The sequence below is a fragment of the Eretmochelys imbricata genome, chromosome 5, assembly GCF_965152235.1.
Source record: "Eretmochelys imbricata isolate rEreImb1 chromosome 5, rEreImb1.hap1, whole genome shotgun sequence".
Taxonomy (NCBI): Eukaryota; Metazoa; Chordata; order Testudines; family Cheloniidae; genus Eretmochelys; species Eretmochelys imbricata.
In genome coordinates, this window is record NC_135576.1 from 128,456,711 (window position 1) to 128,474,611 (window position 17,901).

At 44.7% G+C, this 17,901-nt stretch overlaps 2 protein-coding genes across 4 annotated transcripts in view; one reads left to right on the plus strand and one right to left on the minus strand.

The window, feature by feature from the left end:
* The window catches only part of LOC144265324 (endogenous retrovirus group K member 21 Gag polyprotein-like), a 28,976-nt gene extending 23,509 nt beyond the window's left edge, over positions 1–5,467 (minus strand). The window contains exon 1 of the mRNA XM_077817882.1: positions 5,456–5,467. The gene's annotated coding sequence lies outside the window, so the exon portion shown is untranslated. The remainder of the gene's footprint in view (positions 1–5,455) is intronic.
* A 150-nt stretch (positions 5,468–5,617) lies between these two features.
* Positions 5,618–17,901, plus strand: part of GAK (cyclin G associated kinase) — a 144,498-nt gene continuing 132,214 nt past the window's right edge. Inside the window, exon 1 of one of the 3 annotated variants that reach the window (XM_077817886.1) lies at positions 5,618–5,675. Coding sequence is in view for 1 of the 3 variants with exons in the window: in XM_077817885.1 (XP_077674011.1) it covers positions 14,531–14,672 (142 nt within the window). In the remaining 2 variants the exon portion in view is untranslated. Of the gene's footprint in view, positions 5,676–14,421; positions 14,673–17,901 lie in introns of those variants that run through there. The other 2 variants (XM_077817885.1, XM_077817887.1) reach the window with 2 other exon arrangements.

Genomic DNA, 17,901 nt, shown 5'->3' on the forward strand with positions numbered 1-17,901 from the left:
CAGTTTGCATAGCTAGTGGGGAACGTAGCTTCTCAAAGTTAAAATTGATAAAAACATATCTGCGTTCAACAATGGTGCAAGAGAGACTTGTTGGACTTGCCACAATGTCAGTAGAGCATGAAATCGCTGGAAAACTGGATCTAAAAGAACTAGTGACTGAATTTTCAAAACTTAAAGTGAGAAAAGTCATGTTTTAAGAGCATAGAGTGTTTTTTATTCGGAGTGTTTTGTAAATACAGGTTTCAGAGTAACAGCCGTGTTAGTCTGTATTCGCAGAAAGAAAAGGAGTACTTGTGGCACCTTAGAGACTAACGAATTTATTTGAGCATGAGCTTTCGTGAGCTACAGCTCACTTCATCAGATGCATACCGTGGAAACTGCAGCAGACTCTATATATACACAGAGAATATGAAACAATACCTCCTCCCACCCCACTGTCCTGCTGGTAATAGCTTATCTAAAAGCCATTTCCAGCACAAATCCAGGTTTTCTCACCCTCCACCCCCCCACACAAATTCACTCTCCTGCTGGTGATAGCCCATCCAAAGTGACAACTCTTTACACAATGTGCATGATAATGAAGTTAGGCCATTTCCTGCACAAATCCAGGTTCTCTCACTCCCTCACCCCCCTCCAAAAACCCACCCCCATACACACACAAACTCACTCTCCTGCTGGTAATAGCTCATCCAAACTGGCCACTCTCCAAGTTTAAATCCAAGTTAAACCAGAACATCGGGGGGGGGGGGGTAGGAAAAAACAAGAGGAAATAGGCTACCTTGCATAATGACTTAGCCACTCCCAGTCTCTATTTAAGCCTAAATTAATAGTATCCAATTTGCAAATGAATTCCAATTCAGCAGTTTCTCGCTGGAGTCTGGATTTGAAGCTTTTTTGTTTTAAGATAGCGACCTTCATGTCTGTGATTGCGTGACCAGAGAGATTGAAGTGTTCTCCGACTGGTTTATGAATGTTATAATTCTTGACATCTGATTTGTGTCCATTTATTCTTTTACGTAGAGACTGTCCAGTTTGACCAATGTACATGGCAGAGGGGCATTGCTGACCGCTATTCCTACCTGCACGCCTCCAGCTTTCACCCTGACCACACCACACGATCCATCGTCTACAGCCAAGCTCTGCGATACAACCGCATTTGCTCCAACCCCTCAGACAGAGACAAACACCTACAAGATCTCTGTCAAGCTTTCTTACAACTACAATACCCACCTGCGGAAGTAAAGAAACAGATTGATAGAGCCAGAAGAGTTCCCAGAAGTTACCTACTACAGGACAGGCCTAACAAAGAAAATAACAGAACGCCACTAGCCGTCACCTTCAGCCCCCAACTAAAACCCCTCCAACGCATTATTAAGGATCTACAACCTATCCTAAAGGATGACCCAACACTCTCACAAATCTTGGGAGACAGGCCAGTCCTTGCCTACAGACAGCCCCGCAACCTGAAGCAAATACTCACCAACAACCACATACCACACAACAGAACCACTAACCCAGGAACTTATCCTTGCAACAAAGCCCGTTGCCAATTGTGCCCACATATCTATTCAGGGGACACCATCACAGGGCCTAATAACATCAGCCACACTATCAGAGGCTCGTTCACCTGCACATCCACCAATGTGATTTATGCCATCATGTGCCAGCAATGCCCCTCTGCCATGTACATTGGTCAAACTGGACAGTCTCTACGTAAAAGAATAAATGGACACAAATCAGATGTCAAGAATTATAACATTCATAAACCAGTCGGAGAACACTTCAATCTCTCTGGTCACGCAATCACAGACATGAAGGTCGCTATCTTAAAACAAAAAAGCTTCAAATCCAGACTCCAGCGAGAAACTGCTGAATTGGAATTCATTTGCAAATTGGATACTATTAATTTAGGCTTAAATAGAGACTGGGAGTGGCTAAGTCATTATGCAAGGTAGCCTATTTCCTCTTGTTTTTTCCTACCCCCCCCCCCCCCGATGTTCTGGTTTAACTTGGATTTAAACTTGGAGAGTGGCCAGTTTGGATGAGCTATTACCAGCAGGAGAGTGAGTTTGTGTGTGTATGGGGGTGGGTTTTTGGAGGGGGGTGAGGGAGTGAGAGAACCTGGATTTGTGCAGGAAATGGCCTAACTTCATTATCATGCACATTGTGTAAAGAGTTGTCACTTTGGATGGGCTATCACCAGCAGGAGAGTGAATTTGTGTGGGGGGGTGGAGGGTGAGAAAACCTGGATTTGTGCTGGAAATGGCTTTTAGATAAGCTATTACCAGCAGGACAGTGGGGTGGGAGGAGGTATTGTTTCATATTCTCTGTGTATATATAGAGTCTGCTGCAGTTTCCACGGTATGCATCTGATGAAGTGAGCTGTAGCTCACGAAAGCTCATGCTCAAATAAATTCGTTAGTCTCTAAGGTGCCACAAGTACTCCTTTTCTTTTTGTAAATACAGGTTAAAGTTCATTGAAGAGTTTTGTTATTTCTTTCTATAATGGGTATGTTGGTAGTGGCAGTTAAAGCAGGATAGCGTAATGGATGATTTTGGATTTGTAATAATAAAAATTATAATTAACATTTGTAATGCATTTTTATTTGAAATCAGACTGAAATATCATCTAGCTGTTGTGTACAAATCTATTCTGAAAATTTCGTGTCTCTATTTTATCTGTTCTCAGAAACATTGGGTGGACAGATGGACAGACAAACCGAATAATTAAGCCTCTGGTTAAAAAAAAAAACATTACAAGGAAAAAAGGGGCAAAATGTTTTGCAGTTTACCAAAAACCTCAGCCTAGATCTCGTTGCTGGCAGCTAGTCTAGGGCCGCCCCTGAGGCTAACCCATGATCTCAGAGAGATGAGATCTCTCCCTGTTTCTCACCCTGTATGTGAGGAGAAAGTAAAAGCCTTATGTTGTGGGGGACAAGCACTTGTATAGCACATTGTAAATAACGCATATGATGTTGAATCTATGCAGGAGTGTGTGAGGTCTGTTTGCAATGAAGAATCCATGCTGAGGGAACCCCACCCTTTGACAGTCTTGCTGCTTTGTTGCTCATTTACTTGGCCTTTTAAGTATTAGCATCTTCTAAATTGGGTCTGATGCAAAGCGTATTGGAGTCAATAGGAATTTTTTCCATTGATTGCAGTAAGCTTTGGATCAGGCCCGTACATCTTGTTTTAAAATAGTCTTGTCCAAACGTAAGTACTGGTATGGTATGTGGTCCTGATATTGGCTCCTGCATGCTCTGGACCACACAGCCTCTTTCCAGCTTGAAGATCTATGGATATCCTGATGGTACTTGTTCCACTTTACCTTAGTTTTTAAGACTTGGGCAATAGCCAGGACAATAAGGTGCTCAAGAGGAAATTAGCTTAAGAACAGTAGAGTAAGAAATCTCCTATATTAAACATAAACCCTTCAAATAAAGATTAACAAGTACAGTGAGCCTGGATTCACTGAAACTTACATTACAGAGAAATGCAGTAATGGCCCATATTGATTCAGACGTTGGCTGATATTGGGACACAAGTCCAGTGTAGAGAAATATGCCTCTCTGGCCGAAACCTTGAGAGCTAAGGGTTACCAGGTCCAGACACATGCACTGATCATCAGAGCCTTAGGTGCATGGGACCCCAGTAATGAGTGAGTACTGAGAGAATGCGGAATTGGTCAACGCTACTCTCGGCTGATGCGGCAACTTATGGTGTTGGACGCCATCAGGTGGTTGAGGGACATCTACATAGAACACATCACCGGACATCCGCAATACTGGGAGGGATGAGCTGGAGTGCCAATGAGAAGCGCAGTCAGGAAAGTAACAAATACTTTCCTCATGGATTGTATTTTTCTAAATGGACAACCAACCTAATTCCCAATTACTGAGGGACAACCTCCACTCATTGATATATATTTTGCTTTCTACAACCAAATCTCTGTGCAGCTTTTCATGAGTGATGTACACGAGTATTTGGATTCTAATATCTAAACTGTATTGTTAAATCTATTCACCTAATTTGGGTTATTGCTGATTATGTACTATATGTATCATATGACTTTTAAAAAACTAACTTTATATTTGTGGATAATCTAAGCACTATACCCAGATGTACAAACACTCTTTTCTCAACCTATGTAGTGTATATTTTTTTTAACATTAGCTTTAATAAAATTTTTAAATCAGAGATTGACCATTCCAGTAGCTGTAAACCCCAAGTGTAGGCACGGTAAACCCTTATTACACTAGACTTGCATTAGTGCAATTTACCTTGGTTGCAAACAGGGTTAAGCTCCACCCCTGCAAAAAGTTGCTTTGCCTGTCACGGTAGTGTCTTGCACCATTGCAGCTACACTGGCATCTATCCACTGATGGCTGTTATCAGGTCTAAAGCCTAGTGTAGACAAAAACTAGCTGGTTTGGAAAATATTCATCTGGCAGAACCCATGTTCATTGTGAAAATTGGTATTTAGTGTTTAGATTTACTAGTGTGGAAGTACTGTCCTTCATAGGGTCCTTTCCGGGATGTTTCCTACATGAGGATATGATCTGGCTTTGACTGTCTTATGGCTACATTTGAATATACCCTATGTTACATTTAAAATGAACAAAGTGTCCTTCCACAGACTTGCACAGGCATAGGAGAAAAACATTTCAAGTCCATAGGCACATTTTGTGAACATTGTGGCTGAGCAAGGTGATCCAAATGTTTCTGCTACTAGCTGCATACTGATATTGTGTCTGATAGTTAGACTTTCAGGCACTCTGCTCTTGGTTTTCAGGTGCTATAAATGGACCCTGAATCCATTCTGTGGCTGCTGTTCCCTTTGTAAATTTGGATGATTTCATGGAGGAGAGATTATAGTTTGCACTGTCAGTTAAAATCATTCCCCTTGTTTGTCTGGGGAGGGCATCAGAGTATCTTGATACACCAATATACTTGCATCTTCTCTTGCAGTGGTAGACTTAAAAAAATACTTGTTTCTTTTTATGCAGGGAACTGGATTTGAAGAGACCAATATATCAACAGACTGCATATTATGGGCACTTTGGAAGAGAAGAATTTACATGGGAAATACCAAAGAAGCTTGTGTATTAGGCTTTTCCAAATCTGTCTCTTGTAATGGAGAATCTTTTTAATGAGCAGGTATGACCACTAAACTGTCAGAGGGGAAAAGAATTTTTTTTAAATCTAATAAATGACATTCTTATAACTGAACTAGGTACTGATAATTATAAGCAATGTAACTTTTATGCTGGCTTTACATTTTAAATACACGTATATGAAACCTAGTGTCTCCATTTATTTCTTCAGAAAGGACTCAAGTGACTTACAACCTTTAGCCCTGGTCTACACTGGGTCGGGGGGGGGGGTCCACCTAAAATACGCAACTTCAGCTACGCAAATAGCATAGCTGAAGTTGGCATATCTTAGGTCGACTTACCTGGCCGTAAGGATGGCAATGAGTCGACCGCTGCCACTCCCCCGTCGACTCCACTTCCACTTCTCGCGAGCTGGAGTTCCGGAGTCGATGGGGAGCGCGTTCGGGGATCGATTTATCGCGTCTCATCTAGACGCGATAAATCGATCCCTGATAGATCGATCACTACACCGATCCGGCGAGTAGTGAAGACCTGCCCTTAGTCTCTGCTGCAGTTATCCAAGTGAGTTAGTGAAAATGCTCACCTATTATGGGATATTACATATTATAATCTGTATATGCCTTAGCTGTGAGATAACATTTACTTAAGTTTGCTTTAACATGAGTCAAAGCTTTGTGTGTGTACTTTTGTGACAGTCGGTATGTGTTTCAGTGTAAACATCCAGGGCTTGCTTACACAGCTAGTTAAGTGCTATGCTCTAACTGGCCATGTGGGCCCAGCTTCCACGCACTATAAGTTCTGTAGTGCCGTTTGGTGTACTCCCACTGTAACTTTATAGTCTGTGGTTGCTGGGTCCACATGGTCTGTTAGTGCATGATAGGCGAGTGCCATGTCCATTCATACCCCAGCTTGCTGCATATTAAATGTAGACAAGGCCCCCAGTCTTCATTGCCCTGAAACTTTCTGTGCTTGGGCTGTCCTAAATTTTAATTTTGGTTATGTGTAAACTCTGAACTGAATGAGTTTAATCTACCCAAGTTTTGAAATATAAACATTTTCCTGTTGTAGAAATGATTTGTAAACTCAAGTGACTGAAAACGTAAATCAAAATTAACATGAGATGCACAATTGTTTAATTTTTCAAGGACTACAAGGCTAGTACATATGAAAGAACATTCTTCCTCTTTCAGATGAGCAAATGATCTCACTGTTCTAAACTAATATAGAATATTGTCCATGTGTAGTTTTGTAGCCATTTTGATTAATGGAGGAGAATTTAGCAATAGGGCAACCCAAAAGAGGGGGGCAGGGCCTCCCTCCTTCAGTGCAGCGCTCACCTCAAACACAAGTAATTGAATTGCGATACTAATCTCAATTGAGGTAGAAGAGAGCTCCTCCCTGCAGGTAGTGACTGGTCTGTTGCTCTCAAATGCAAAAGTAAAACTGCTGTGCAGGTCCACTTCATGTATGCCTTGACTTGGGCAACTCCTAGAGCCATGTTAGTCTGCTTGCATTTGGATAGCTGTTCTTGCCTCAGTAACTTTCTACTGACAAATGCACGCCCGATTAATCAAAACAATGTTATGGGTCACTCTTGTTATGCAGGGAGGACTCCGTTCTTCCCTTGAATAAGCAGAAGCAATCTTATTGATTGTAATGGAAGTCTTCACTATGCCCACAAGGGCAGGACAGGGCCCTGTGTCTTTATCCAAAATGAATCTAGTTTGAACTAGATACACCCATTCCAGGAGGAGAACATGTTCTAGCTTAACCATCCATTTTAATATGCTCATGTCAAAATATTGTCTGGAGATACATAAATGGAGCGGTTGATAATGGTGCTGGAATCATTCAAAATAGCTTTCTCAACACCATTAGCAATATTGGGATTAAAATGTTAGGATACTGAATGTCAAGAGTTGACCTAGGCCCCCCCAGAACTGGATGTTCCTGGGGCAGGATTCAGTACAAGTACTAGACTCTATGTAAAAGGTGTTTAAGTAGACAGGCATGAGGCCTCTTTTCTCTCACCTCATTTTGGGATCAAGAACCAATCAGCAACTTGGTGGAAAGAAAGAATAGTGAAGATCCATTTCTTGCAGGGTTAGTTCATTCTCTTTTCCTGGAGGATTGACTCTTTTCAGTCTTGCTGTGGTTCTAGAATGCATAGCTCTCCAAATGAAGAGCACTATGTAACATTAAGAATATATCAATAATTACATCCAAAAAACTACATTAAAAGAATATTAAGGTTGTAAAGTCAAGAACTCAAAAGCTTAGGAATGCCTGATTTAAGGTTGCTTCTGCAACCTTAATTCATCCCTGTTGGGCGCATGCATTACAGCCCTAAATTACATAATAACATACTAGCTTTTCCACAGGCCTGCTGCCTTATTTAGTGTACAGAATAGAATGTGCTCCCTGAATACTTTGTTTTACTTCAATTGTCCTGTGTGTTCTCCCAGGCCTTATTTAATGGACACGAGTTAAGGAGTGTTCCTGGCTAGGCAACTCCATCCCATCCCGGTAAATAATGACCATGCCTCAGTGTTACATACTTGTCAGCTCCTGTCTGGATTACAGCAATGCAATATACCTGGCCATGAAGCTATCAGCCCATACTAAACTCCAGCTTATAGAGAACACTACTATACACCTCCTCAGCAACACTGGCTATTTCAAGCACATCAGGCCTGTGCTCTACACTGGCTTTCTAAGGAGTAATCAAATTCAAGGTATTGGGCCTCATTTTCAAAGCAGTAAACTGTCTTGACCCAGTACATTGACCCATGCCCAAATAAATCTGTTAGTCTTTAAGGTGCCACCGGACTCTTTGTTGTTTTTGTGGATATAGACTAACACGACTACCCCTCTGATACTTAGTACATTTAAATGATTGCCCAAAGTTCTGCCTTGAAGACCATGGGCAACAACTCTGGCACAATCATCCTTTTTACCCTAACAGTAGAGCTCATCTGTGCAGAAGACCGCTTTCTCTGAGACTGGTCTGAGACTGTGGAATAAACTCCCACAGTAACTAGCAACTACTGCAAACCTCACCACCTTCTACTACAAGTGCAAGGTGCTCTTCTTGGATCTGCCTTCTAATACTCACAAGTAGCCTCTTCACCTGGTTGCACTTTTACTCACACCTCCTGATTTATGCACACCCTATCTGTGGCCCCATGACGTTGCCATCCACCATACCAGGAGGAGGATGCTGGATGGGGAGGAGCTTTGTGACAATGGGGCCTATTTCCACTCCTCTTTTAGATCATGTATCCAAACAGAGTTCCTCTGGGCCGGGTCCACTGGCTCCCTGGATGCTTTTGAGGAGCAGTGGGCGCTGTCCGTGGTTCTCTGTTCAGGTGTCCCTTTCTGGCTCCCTGCTTTTGACCCTGTAACCCACACTCCCGTTCCTGCTTTGTCATTTGTTATCCCCCAACTTTATTTGAACCCTGGCTTTTAGTGCCTCCTTCCCTTAGGCTGGGGGAAGAGCCTTCTGATGGGGCTACCTACTCCTGGGATTTCAATAGGTGCTAGCTCCCAGCACTCTGTCACAGCCTCCCCCTGCCAAATTTCAGGCTCTGTTGCAAAATCTAGAGGTGCTAGACCTTCTCTGCAAAACCATTTTAAGAATCTTCTTACCATGGGCAAAATGGCATAATTTTCTTTAACTTGCTTTGTGAAAATGGCTCAACTGGTTTAGTGGAAACTTTTCCCCCAAAATCATTGGCCTGAAGGAGACCCCTGGTGTATATAAATCTTCAGCATAACTGGTTAAAGTTTTGACTACAGTACAAGCAATTAAAACGGAACCTTATACTGTGAAGTGTTGGGCAACTTTAATTATAGAAGCTGCTGCTAGCACTGCCTATAATATTCCAGTTATCTACGTAGGGACTAGTGAAAAAAATTTACTTTAGCAATACCGAGCAGCTACAATTTTATACACTTGGCCTCTATCAAAACCGGCATCTTCTGGAAAGAGATACGTAAGCTTTTTATATAAAACCACATACAGTAAACATAATGGCTTTTAACCTTTCTTATGCATAAAAAATACGAAACTATAATAACAAATCAGACTAAGAGCAAATTATAGCCTAGGCATTTTATTTTTGGACTTCACCCTCTGGGGAGGTGTACTCTGGCAAGTAACAGGAGAAAATTCTATAGTTAAAAAAACACCTCTTTACAATAAAAACATGTCCCTGTCTACAAGACAGTGGGATATAGCCAGGAATAAACAGTGGAGCTAGATATCAGATATTTCAGCCAGGGGACTGAGATTGGTGCTTTCAAAACCACATGCTTCTTGCTGCGTAGTGGGAGGCCCTTGAAGCAGAAGGGCACTATTTCTTTTCTTATTTGGTTTGTCTGGGTTAGGGAGAAAATGACTGAAGCAGAAGTGTCAGCCAAGCAAAGTAAGTGGCTTCCCCTATGTTGTCAAATCTGTTCTGGGAATAAGGGACCTGTCTGGTCTCCAAAGGGAGAGAGGCTTTCTGTATGTAGAACCAGGATACTAAGATTAAAAACAGTTAGAACCTGTTCTGTTTGCTCTGGTGACTCATGCTTTTAGCATGAGTCAGAAGAACAACAAAATAAATCCAAACCTCAGGGATGGGTTTGTCTTCCTTCTGAACTGTACTTCTGTTTTTGGCTGGGCTTACAATCCTGTGCTGCCAATATGCATGCTACTGTTGTAGCAGTAACTTTTTAATTAGATGCTGAGAAATGAGGTAAAATTTAATATTTCACAGCTAGTTCATGATGAGAACTACCTCTTACTATTTTTGCATTGTTAAATAAATCAGTATGGTATCCTTTTGAAAACAATTATGGGGGAAGTCTAAACTATACATCTTCAGTATATATATATAGAGAGAGTTAAGATTTCACTTGCTTTCTAATAATCCCTTGGATAACATTTCACCGTGACCTCAACCTTTGAAGGGGAAATCTTCTGTAGTCATTTGGACTGCTCTGGGAATCCCTCGTGTTTCCCATCACATGGTGATGGCTATAGACATTGATGTAGATGCTGTATCAGAGGTGTTCAGGGCTCTCTGGGGGAAATTCTGGCTCCTAATTGTCCCTCTGGAATGGTAGATTGCCAGTCAGCTCACTTCCAGAGAGCTTGTCAATGAATGTTGTTACTGTATCTCATAGCGCTGTCATATTTAGCAAATAAGGCTTGCTATTTGCAGTTGTACAGATGCCCAGGAGTTGGCTTCTCTGCCTAAGTCAGATCAATCTTCTAAACTAATTATAGGAATAACTAATATTACAATAATTATAACATTTACAAAATTGATGAGATGCGAGGGCACTTCAGGGTAAAAAGCAGACTCTGCCAAGTTCTGATCTCCTGCTATGGGCAAGCAGAGGGAATGGAGAGATGCTTGAGGCCATTCTGCCCTCATGTTGGGAGGCATGAGATGTGGGGCTCCAGTGCACATGGGTGGAGAAATGACAGCAATCTTTGCATGCATGAGGTGTATGTGCATTATCAGTGGGATCCCCATGGATAAAGACACAAAGAAGGTCCCAGGTATTCTGTGGTGCAGCACGCAGGAACTTTGAACAGCTGATACTAGCCAGAGATAAGAAGTAAACAAGGCAATTGTTGCTTAATGAGTTCTGTCACCGCTGAACAATGTTAAGCATGCCTGCTTCTTGTTGCTATTTATGCATGCAGCTCCTACCCATGCCATCCCAGTCATCGAGCCTTTCCCTCCTACGCATCCACTGGCAGATACTGCAGCCTGATTCTACACCTGTCATCTGTCTCCTGCACCATTCCCCCAGCCCATCCAGCAATGCATTCCCCTAAGGGGTAGCACCTCACACTCCTGCTGTGTCTTGGGCTACATGACTTCGGTTTCGTGGGGACTGTGGTCATTTGAGTGCCTCAAACCCTCTTTTTACTGCATGCTTCTTGAGGTGACTGGTGCTAGAGTTACTTGAAAGTATCCCGCAGGCCTAGTTTTCTGTTAGAAAATATTGATTTGATACTACTGAAAAGTGCTGGGCCAACACATCACTTCCATCAAAACATCTGATGGAAAACCAGCTGGTCACTCTGCCTTGCTCACTGCCAGATCTGGCTCCCTGACTGCCATGGAATTTTTAAAAATGTCCCTCCTGTGGAAAATTTCACAAACCTGACTTGGCATTCCAACTGGGACCGTCCCCCCCCCTTTTTTGGGGGGGGGAGGGGTAAACTTTTATATGGGATGTTGTCACACTGTTTGGAGTGGCTCATGACCCTGAGTGCCAACCTCAGGGCAGACTGTCAACAAGCAGGTCAAAAACCTGAAACTGTTGTGTTTTCTTTACCAACCCAGTAACAAATGTGAACTCCAAAAGCACTCTAACAGACTTATCATGGAGTCTTAGACAGTCCCATTGGGCATTCTCTATCTTGCCGCCTAGGCAAGCTGGACTTTGTGATAGATGGTTGCTTATGCCACATATCACAACAGTGTTCTATTCCTGAGGGCATTCTGTGCCAAAAAATTAAAAATTCTGCAAGTTTTATTTGTCAATAAATAAATGCAGAGGATCCACTATTGCAGTGTGGAGCACAGGCTGCATCAAGGTGGGAGATCACCCAGCAAAGCCCCCACCCCCAGGACATGGATTCAGTGGTTAGGTTCTACCCAACCCTGGCACAGCACAACACAAGGCCTGGGCCTACCCCAGAAACACCTTGGGGCCCTGCCCAGCTCAGGGGAGGAGCCACTGGCTGGAGTGTCCCCAGCTCTGCCAGCTGTTCCGGTTGTCTGAAACAATGTACCTGCGCAGCTAGGGAGTGGTGCATGACTGCTCTTGCAGCTTCCCTTTGCTTTCCTGTCAGAAAGTCATTTTTCTGCGGGGAAGCAAAGTCATCTGCGGGCAACATGAATTTGTGCAGAATTCCCCCAGGAGTAATGTTCAGGTTACTCCCAGTCGCAAAGGATCAGTCACTTACTCCAGGTCAAATGTACAGTACTTCGATCTCAATCCAAAGACAAAGCCTGTAACCAATCCTGTTAACACACTAACTGAAGGTTTATTAATGAAGAAAAAGAAATGAGAGGTATTTACAAAGTTAAAGGACATAAATATACACACACAAATGAGGTACAATCTTCAGTTCAAAAGGTAACATAAGCTTATATGAGAAATAAGCTTTTATGTTCTTTAGGGGTAACCCAAGCGAAATGGCATGGGGATCTCCTTCTTGTGTTTAGAAATCTTTGCCTCTCAGAGTCCAGACAGCATAAAGATACCAATTTCTCCTTAGCAGGCATTTTTATTTCTTTCCCCCAGCATTCCAACTGTGAGGGGATGAGGACTTGGGCACCTACGCTCTTCCGGGGTGCAGGCAAAGCAATCAAAGTATTTTGTCCACAACGGCTTGTCTGATGTCTGTAGACTTTCATTTGTTGGGGAGGTGGTAACAGCTTTTGTGGTAAACTAGTATTTCACCTTTCGTAATGTTTCTCCTCTGATTGTGTGGGATTTACAGTTTTAGCAAATATTTTTATGGTGACAGAGCAAACATTTAAACATTACCTTATAACATGGGACACAGATACAATAAGGATTAATATATGCAGCATCCTACAAGCATTCCATTAAGTCTAAACACATTCTCAAAACTCTAATATCTATTTAAACGATACACTTAAGCCAGACTGGTTTCCAGCTATGCATTTGTCATTGTTCAGTAAGGCCTGGGGCCTTGGCATGAGCTGGCACCTTGTCTGCCAGCATCAAAGATGCAAATTCTGGTTCTCCTGCAGCTCTGAATGTGTTCCTCCCCGCCCCTTCTGTCCTGAGGTGACTGAGTCCCCTCCCACACACCCAGTGTGAACCCCCCATTAATTCCCCCCCTCCCGCAGGTGAGTGCAGCCATAGGTAAGGGGGTTCTGCCATACACAGCCCAAGGTGAGGGGGTCTCCTCCCATCCTTCAGGTGAGTTGATCCCGTCAGGAGTGGGTTACCCACAAACATACATGTGGTGTGCATGTGCCTCTCCCCAGCATGGGTTCCCCCCATTCCACCCCCTCCAGCCCTTCCCCCGTGTGTGCACATTCACCCCAGGTGCACATCCCCCCACACCATGGGTCTCCCCCTGCACCCACTGCGCACATCCCCCCACACCATGGGTCTCCCCCTGCACCCACTGCGCACATCCCCCCACACCATGGGTCTCCCCCTGCACCCACTGCGCACATCCCCCCACACCATGAGTCTTCCCCTGCACCCACTGCGCACATCCCCCCACACCATGGGTCTCCCCCTGCACCCACTGCGCACATCCCCCCACACCATGGGTCTCCCCCTGCACCCACTGCGCACATCCCCCCACACCATGGGTCTCCCCATGCACCCATCCCCCCACACCATGAGTCTTCCCCTGCACCCACTGCGCACATCCCCCCACACCATGGGTCTCCCCCTGCACCCACTGCGCACATCCCCCCACACCATGAGTCTTCCCCTGCACCCACTGTGCACATCCCCCCACACCATGGGTCTCCCCATGCACCCATCCCCCCACACCATGGGTTCTCCCCCTGTGCACATCCCCCCACACCATGGGTCTTCCCCTGCACCCATCCCCCCCACACCATGGGTTCCCCCCCGTGTGCACATCCCCCCACACCATGGGTCTTCCCCTGCACCCACTGTGCACATCCCCCCACACCATGGGTCTCCCCCTGCACCCATCCCCCCCACACCATGGGTTACCCCCCCGTGCACATCCCCCCACACCATGGGTCTTCCCCTGCACCCACTGCGCACATCCCCCCACACCATGGGTTCCCCCCCCGGTGCACATCCCCCCACACAACATGGGTCTCCCCCTTCACCTATCGCCCCCACATTATGGGTATACCCCCCCCGTGCACATCCCCCCACACCATGGGTCTTCCCCCCCCACACCATGGGTCTCCCCCTGCACCCATCCCCCCCACGTTATGGGTATACCCCCCCTGTGCACATCCCCCCACACCAGTGTGCACATGCCTCCGGCGTGCCCCCAGTAAGTGCACCCCCCTATGAGGGGATTGCCCTGGGAGCGGGCGCCTGGGAGTCAGTGGCAGGTAACTAGGCTAGACCCCCTAAACCGGCCAGAGTTCACATCCTGCCCCCCGCGCCGCAATGTAAGCGCCGCCCCTGCCGCGAAACGGTCGCGATCAGGGTTGGGGGGCGTGGCTCCGATAAAGGGGCGCGGCTCGGGCGGCCGCAGCCGGGCAGGCACAATGGAGGCGGGGCGGTGAGGTCATACATGACGCAACATTCACGGAAGTGGGCCCCGGCGGGGTACGGTGGCCAGCGGGGCGGGTTCGGGTGTTGTTGTTCCGAGGAGCAGGCAGTAGCCGAAGACGGCCCGGCTCCCCCATTAACCCGGCGGGACCATGTCGCTGCTGCAGTCAGCCTGGGACTTCCTGGCGGGGCCCGGCTCCCTAGGGGCCGCCAGCCGCGACCACAACGACTTCGTGGGGCAGACGGTGGAGCTGGGGGACATGAAGCTGCGGATCAAGAGGGTCATCGCCGAAGGTGAGGGGGGCAGGGTCGCCGCCCCTGGGCCGGGCCCTCCTGCGGGGCAGGTGCCAGGCGCTGCACATCCCCCGCCACGCCCTCCCCGGCCAGCGCCGGCGCCGGGCGCTGCACATCCCCCGGCCGGCGCCGGCCCCGGCCCCGTGCGCCGGGCGCTGCACATCCCCCCCCGGCCCCGGCCGGCGCCACACCCCGGCGCCGGGTTCGGTGGGGTTAGTCTTATAGAGGCGCAAACAGCGACATAAGCGATCCGCTCTGTACACAGCATTGCTAGAGACTGCGCTGAACCCCTCACTAGTCCGTGCAAGGTGATAGAGCCGTGACTCCCCCTCACAAATAACCCATCTTTTCCCTTCCTCTTCCAGAATGAAGGCTGGCTCCCTTTCCAAGTTTTGCCTTTGGCATATTGCTGTTCATAGTTTCTCTTTCCTACCCCCCCACATCAGCAGGAGTGCGATATACCCTTAGATTTGTGGGACCGGGATGAAATGTGGCGGTATCTTTTCTGATTTGAAGCTGTGGTGTGGGCCCTTAACTGATTGCTAGTGGTCTGGAGAATTATCTGGTCGCAAGATGCTGGCTTCCTTTACTTCCATATGGTTGCTAAAATATGTTAAATGCTTCTTTGACATTTCATTTCTATAAAAGTATTTGCTGTTGTGGTACCAGGGATGTTATGTTTTGCAAATGGGCTGAGAGGTGGTCTGCAGGGTCTTGAGAGAGACAGATCTAATAGGAGGAATAGATGTAAAGAAGTGGTTCACAATATGAAAACGTTTGAGACCCTGACCTGGAGAAATGAGCGTGTTGCTTTTGGTGCAAACTATTTTAGCTGCTCGATATCTAATCTGCAAGTGTGTATCTTAACTTCTTTTTTACACAGTAGAAGTATTCTAAAATATTTATTAAATCTAGTGGTGTAATCAGGAATGGAAAGAAATATTCACACTTGCATATCTAACAAAAAATTGCACCAAGGCTATAACTAGAGTGTTCGGTACCTTATTACTTGTTAAGCTGTTCAGTGCAAAAAAGGTATACGAATGTTACTAATTTAAAACATTCAAGTCAGGATATATGATTTGGTTCTAGGAGTTAACTTGTCTACAATGCACACATAAGACTCATTATTGCTGTTGCATATATTTGTGCAGTTTTCATTGGAAATTGTAGGTGCGTATCTGAGGCTGAAATGTACCTGTTTTATTTAAAAAATTTACATCAAACACTATAATGTTCTATAAATGTAGTGTGGAGGAGGTAAGATATCTCAGAGAAAGTTCTGAAGGATAAAAATTGTAATGTTAACATCATATAAACTTTCATGTTGTTTTCTTTGTTGGAAGAAAGTAAAATGTTAATCTGTCTTCTAACTTCATGATATATTTTTAATCTGCTGGGTGAGTTTATGCAGGTTGCTGCTGCTGATAGTGTGTATTACAGTAATGCCCAGAAGCCCCATTTGAGGAATAACCTTCACGGTAAAAAAATTCCTAAATTATAAGTTTGCACTGTTATAATTGTCATAGATCTTTGTAGTAGAAAGTCGCAGCTTTCCAAGGTGACTGTTTTAGTTGTGTGTGCAAGTATATATAGAATAATTTCCAATAGCTGAAAGTTGTCTTCCTCCACCATCTTATTACTCAAATTGGCAAATTTGATCTTCTTCTAATTTTCAAATCCCTTTTGGCCTTAGCCCAAAAATGGAAAATACAGTGGAAAAGAGAATTTTTTGAGGTAGTGATGAGTATCTGAAAACCAGGCTAAAGTGTAAACTCCAATTCAACCTTAAGTAAATCTTTGCTGCTACTTGTCAAGCAGTGTTGTCATGATTATTTGTCAGAGTGCAACATAAATATGTTCAGTGAGCCCTCACTGTACATCAAACTATCAAGTTGTGGTGGCTGGTATGTACAATTTTAATTGGGGATAAACTCATCGGTTTTCAGGGAACAATACAGGAGAATTAAAGGAAGAAAGACACTTGCAAGAGAACACACAAATGGCCATACATGGTCAAAACAAAGGTCCGTCTAGCCCGGTATCTTGTCTTCCGACAGTGGCCAATGCCAGGTGCTTCTGAGGGAATGAACCGAACAGGTAATCATCAGTGGATCCATCCCCTGTCGCCCATTCCCAGCTTCTGACAAACAGAGGCTAGGGACACCATCCCTGCCCATCCTGCTAATAGCCATTGATTGACCTGTCCTCCTTGAACTTATCTAGTTCTTTTTTGAACCCTGTTCTAGTCGTGGCCTTCACAACATCCTCTGGCAAAGAGTTCCACAGGTTGACTGTGCGTTGTGTGAAGAAATACTTCCTTTTGTTTGTTTTTTAAACTTGCTACCTATTAATTTTATTTGGTGACCCCTAATTCTTGTGTTATGAGAAATAATAAACAACATTCCTTATCTACTTTCTCCACACCAGTCGTTATTTTATAGTCCTCAATAATATCTCCCCTTAGCCGTCTCTTTTCCAAGCTGAAAAGTCTCAGTCTTATCAATCTCTCCTCATACGGAAGCCGTTCCATACCTCTAAAAATTTTTGGTGCCCTTTTCTGAACCTTTTCCAATTCCAATGTATCTTTTTTGAGATGGGGTGACCACATCTGCACACAGTATTCAAGATGTGTGCATACCATGGATTTATATAGAGGCAATATGATATTTTCTATCTTATTATCTACCCCTTTCCTAAGGATTCCCAACATTCTGTTCACTTTTTTGACTGCCGCTGCACACTGAGTGGATATTTTCAGGGAACTATCCACAATGACTCCAAGATCTCTCTCTTGAGTGGTAAGAGTTAATTTAGACCACATCATTTTATATGTATAGTTTTTAAGGGTAGACCTGCCTTAAGTGGGCTTCAAAAAGAGGTCTGCCTCTGAGTTGCTTTTAATTCCAAAATTATTTTAGGAAACTCTTACTTGGTCTTTTCTAAGCTTGTCCAAGAGCCAACTGGCTGCCAACACATCCCAGAAGACATTTGCCCTTTCTTTGCAGAGTGCACAGATTTCTGCTGTGTAAAGTATTGTTGTAAAGTATACTCTCTTGTAAATGCTTTGATGGCTGTAAGCATTTTCCTCCTCCTGCTGTTACCACACTTAAATCAGGAATTATTTTCTGTCCTTTGAACTTTCTCCTGTTTCATTGCCTAAAGCAGGATTGATCTCAGCTCTGAGATTGTGTTTAAGAGGCCTCCTGGTAAGAACAAACATAACTGT